Source organism: Apaloderma vittatum, unplaced genomic scaffold (genome assembly GCF_000703405.1).
Source record: "Apaloderma vittatum isolate BGI_N311 unplaced genomic scaffold, ASM70340v1 scaffold16148, whole genome shotgun sequence".
NCBI classification, from domain to species: domain Eukaryota; kingdom Metazoa; phylum Chordata; class Aves; order Trogoniformes; family Trogonidae; genus Apaloderma; species Apaloderma vittatum.
Window position 1 is genome coordinate 8123 of NW_009729197.1, and position 4765 is coordinate 12887.

A 4765-nucleotide genomic window follows, 5' to 3' on the forward strand; every position below is an offset into this window, starting at 1 on the left:
AGTAAACTCACCTCAGTGTCTTTACTTGAACTGGCAGAAAGCTATTAAAGATCTAGCTTTTCCCTTGAAGAGCTGACACACTCCCTGTACTAATGCTGTTGTTTCCTGGTGATAGGAGTGGTGAGTAAAAAGACCTTATTTGCTCATGTTAGGGAATTAAATGTGGGTACTTCCTGGTGGTAGGCCGTTAAAAAAAAAAAGAAAATGGCACCGTTCAGTCAAGTGTACATATATACAATTTTCAGTTTGTAGTGAGGCCATCTCAAAGTGCTCTGTGGAAAATATTTTATTACAGCATGCTGGGGACAGTAAGTGCAACTTAGGTTTCCATTTCTGAACTACAGCCATGTGAAAAGTAACTCCAAGGAAACTGCATCTCTGATGGTTACAGCTTCATCTTTATGAGGGGTATGAAATTCAGCATTTTACAAATTTATGGGTAACTTCATAGATTCCAACAGATTCCTTTGCTTTTTCATCATAGTCATTCCAATCCTACGGGAAATAAGATTTCACAGTATTAGTTATAGAGGATAGAATGCAATCATGTCTGAAACATAGACTGGAATTCACACTAAAGCCTTACCCAAAATTTGAGTCTTAGATTTCTGTGGTAAGCACTGTGCCGTCACTAAGTAAAGTTCTGATATTTGAGACAAGAAAAAGCACTAACCTGAAATTAAATGAGCTTCAGTCTCAGTGTTTTTATTTTAACAATGATTTATTTCTTTTTTTTCATATGTAGTTGTCTTGGGTTACAATATGTAACCAAAAATGTAAGTCCAGGGGTGGGTGCCTTCTGTTAACGGGGCAGTCATTCCTTATCTCGTCCTCCACCCATCCTCCTCCAAGGGGATATCACCTGTCAACGAGCCATTAAGGCTCCCCTTGTGCCCACATTCTCCACTCAGTGGGAGCGAGGCCGCCCTGAGCCCCGAACCCACCATTTCGCCATAGAGGAGGATTTATTTTGGGACCCCTCTACCGGATCATCTCTACTCCAATGCCACTCCAATGCAGCTGCCACTCCAGAAGGACTTACTTTGGACTTACTTTGGACTGTTCCCAAGTCAGGTCGTATTCTGACTCTGTGAGAGGTTCTGGGGGTATTTGTTTGATGTTGTTCTTTTCTCTGTATCATTACCTTTGTAGTTTGCAATATTCTTAGTAAAGAACTGGTATTCCTATCCCCATATCTTTGCCTGAAAGCCCCATAATTTCAAAATTATAGCAATTCGGAGGTGGGGGGGGTTTACATTCCCTATTCCAAGGGAGGCTCTGGTTTCCCCTGGCAGTCACCTGTCTTCTAAACCCAGACAGTAGTCTACAGCCTGTAGTGGGCGAGACAGCAACCACGGCATATGAGAGGATTATCTATCATTTACAATACTCCAGTCAGGTGGGTAAGCAGACAAGCAGATCTCTGCCAAGTAGGATACCAGGGAACAGATTTGACCTTGAGATTCTTGCTCACAGCAAGGAAGATTTGCAATGCTGGAGTTATTATCCTGAGCTTTGAAGGATAGTGTCTTTATATTACTTTTTAATTTCTCTGCACACAGGAAAATGTGTAGGCATCTTCCTAGAAAAATCAGTCACCACTCTGAATAACGCTGGCTATTTAGTATTCCAGGTGTTTGCTCTCTGGAATTCCTGAGTGACTTAAAAGTTGCATTTCTACCTTGTTGGTTGTTCATAGTTGATTTAGTCTCTCTCTTCAGCTATGACCTTCCTGTGCATCCATGAAAGAGCAAAATGATTCTCTTGCATGTGCAGGATGTGTATTTTGGACTAGTGACTAGGGGAAAGAAAGCTAGATAATTAGATTTACTAAAGAAACTAAGACAACATACCTTTTCTGACAAGTTTATGTCATGGAAAGGTGTTCCAGATTCTGCACCTTCAGCGGCAAACCCTGCCTGCAAACATATTTGCAGTAAGATTTTAAGAGTAAGTTGTACCAGGAAAATAATAAACATGATCACTGAAGCATGTTTAAAGAAAGTATCTCAGCAAAAGCTTTTACTTCTAAATTAGGTATAAAGAATGGTTAAGCTTTTTCCTCGTTAAGAGTCAGTGACCCTGTTCGTGATTTGGGAAAATTCAACCTAAGCAACTCCAGAGTAAAATGAGTGAACACTGCTCCTCTATTTTTCCTGCCAAAAAGGTACTTCCAAGTATTCTAGATAATGTTAAACTTGAATTTCTAAGTTTATGTAGCAGCATCCAGCTTCCAATAGCTTTAATTTGTCTTCAGAATCCATAGAGGCATTATGTATGAAATAGCTTCGTAATAAACTTACACTGCAAGAAAACAGTAGAAAGAAAACGTGAAGAGAGTTAATAGTTTTTGCTTAAATGTTGTCCGAATCCAAGACACTTGAGAGAAGGAGCAGCTTGTTTTGGATTTAGGTATAGAACAGCTCTCTCAGTTTAGGATTCACAATTATCAAGCTGCAAATTAAGTTTTACCAGTTTTAAAAGTCACTTCAAAACCTCAGCCATCTCTGTAGCGTACAGGAAGGTTTTTTACATTGCCATTCCTAACTACAGAATTTATTAAGAAGTGGCTAAAAAGCAAAGGCAGCTTCTTCCTGGTTTTCTGCAAGGGACCTACACTTGCATTTTTGATAAAGAAATGCCCACTGGTGCCACTCAGACATTTAACTGGGTAAGAATGGATGAAGTAAGTCACATGATTTTAAAAAATTTCAGGATTTGAATGAAAAGTTAAGCACTTGGGATTTAAATAAACCACGGAGTGTGGCAAACCTGACAGGAGAGCTATCTGCCAGGCACAGTGTGAATATGGCCTTTAGAAAACTGTGGGGCACTGCTAAGGGTGGAAAGGAAGCTCAGCACCATGGGACAAAAGTGCAGAACTGCAATATAGAACAAACACTAGAAAAATAAAAGAAGCCTTGCTTTTGCCACCTGGAGCTATTCACCAGCCCTCCGATGAACAAGAAACCGTGTGACTGGAATTACAAGCTCCTGTAGCACACACTCAGCAGGACTTGCATTCTTGCAGCTTTGGCGTCAGAGGAGAGACTCGTTTAATCTCCGCCGGAGGGAGCTGGGCCAGGCGGTGACTCCTCTGCCCTCTGCCGACCAACAGCTTGACCAGAAATGCACACCAAAGCAGCAAAAATGCCTACTGACTTCACAACGCACTTTTGTTACCAGTGAAACCACCGGTTTTGGCACAAAGCAAAGAAGCTTAAGAAGGTCTAAGAGAAATTTTATGAAGAAATCTCCATTTGTTCGTTGAAGCATTCACTTGAGGGAAAAGGACAGGAAAGGAGCTGAACTATCCTCAAGTAAACCCCCAAACTATCAGCTTGGCAGTAGATATGTCTACTTGAGCACGTAAACCAAGAAAGAAAAGTAATTGGGGAAAAAAATTGCCCTTGCCCATTATTACAACACGAGTTTGAATTTGTTGCTGCTACTAGGTAGGAAAGGGTTTATATCAAAGAAAGGATACTTCCTCCTCTTTCAAATTATTTTTTTTTTAGAAAAATGCATTAATTTAAATAAGCCATGCAAGTATTACCCCACTCTAAATTGACTTCAGGCTGGTTGTATCATGTCTACACAGAAGATAAAGTAATGCTATGGCCAGTCCTGTTTGGTGCTAATCAAAAGCCACACCTAAAGCTGTGGAGAAGGCAGGCTGCCTTGGTTCATGTCAAATAACAACTAGTTTATAGAATTGTTTGGAACTGCATAAATTTATATATTTACTCATTTAGACATCAGAAAATTCACTGAAATATCTGCTCAGGAATTCAAGTGTACTGTCCAACAGAGTGCACAGACCACAGTGAGAATATTAAATTAAAAGCTTTATTACAGCTGTGAAGTCTTTGTTCTGCAGCTAAAAAGAAAATTGACAGCTAGGATGCTGAGCTATAAACATCTACATTTTGTAGTCTTCTCAGATTTTTCCTGAAATGCAAGTTGCTGGGTCTGTCTGTTAAGCTTTCAAACAGGAATAAACCATTCTGTTCCTCAAAAAGATGTGCTTCACTTACAGACATAAATTTAAAAAAAAGAGATGACCTCCCACAGCACACTGCAGTGGTGATTTTATTTATACCGAATTCTTTGTAGGATCAGCTTTTCTTGTCTGTTTCTTAGCACAGTGTCACAGTCTGAGGGAAGGATAAGACAGGTTTATATTTGTCAGTCTATTTACACCTAATCCGACTGGAATAATAGGTTAAAGATAGCAGGGAGTTAGCTTGCGTACAGCATGACCATGCACAAGCAAATGAATCACTGGCTTGGCCTCTGAGAAATCCTTTAGCTCTGAACCTTGAGGTGTGCCTTGCAACCGTCTTCAGCCGCTGTTGATCTTCAGTCTTCTGTCTGATCAAGTTTCACATGGAAAAATGCCAACATTCAATTCTCTCCGTAACATATCAAGAAGCAAAGCAGCACTCTCCTGAAAGCGGCTACCTAATTGTGGGCTCTCACAATTCCCTTTTGGGAAAGACTCCCTTTAGCAATAACCTGAGCAACGAAGACCTTTCACATGAAATTCAAATGTGCAGTGCTGAGTCCCCTGTAAGGCAATCTGAATATAACTCCAAGGCATGTTTAATGCTAGATTTTACTAGCACAAAGAGGAACAGTTGTTAGTGTTCAGCCCTTGTGGGGGGGGCTTTTTATCACTCCAGAGTCTAAAAGTGCTTTTTAAAAAAACTGAGAAATCACAAATCAGAACTCACCTGTGGTTGAAAGTCAACTGGTTCCAGAC

At 40.3% G+C, this 4765-nt stretch overlaps 1 protein-coding gene across 1 annotated transcript in view; it reads right to left on the reverse strand.

Annotated features, from left to right (window-relative positions):
- Positions 1-417: 417 nt before the first annotated feature.
- Positions 418-4765, reverse strand: part of LOC104277660 (chromosome unknown open reading frame, human C1orf123) — a gene marked incomplete at its 5' end in the record, with an annotated part of 6263 nt that continues 1915 nt past the window's right edge. The window contains 3 exons of the mRNA XM_009874364.1: positions 418-495; positions 1854-1919; positions 4737-4765. Of these exons, the coding sequence (XP_009872666.1) occupies positions 418-495; positions 1854-1919; positions 4737-4765 (173 nt within the window). The remainder of the gene's footprint in view (positions 496-1853; positions 1920-4736) is intronic.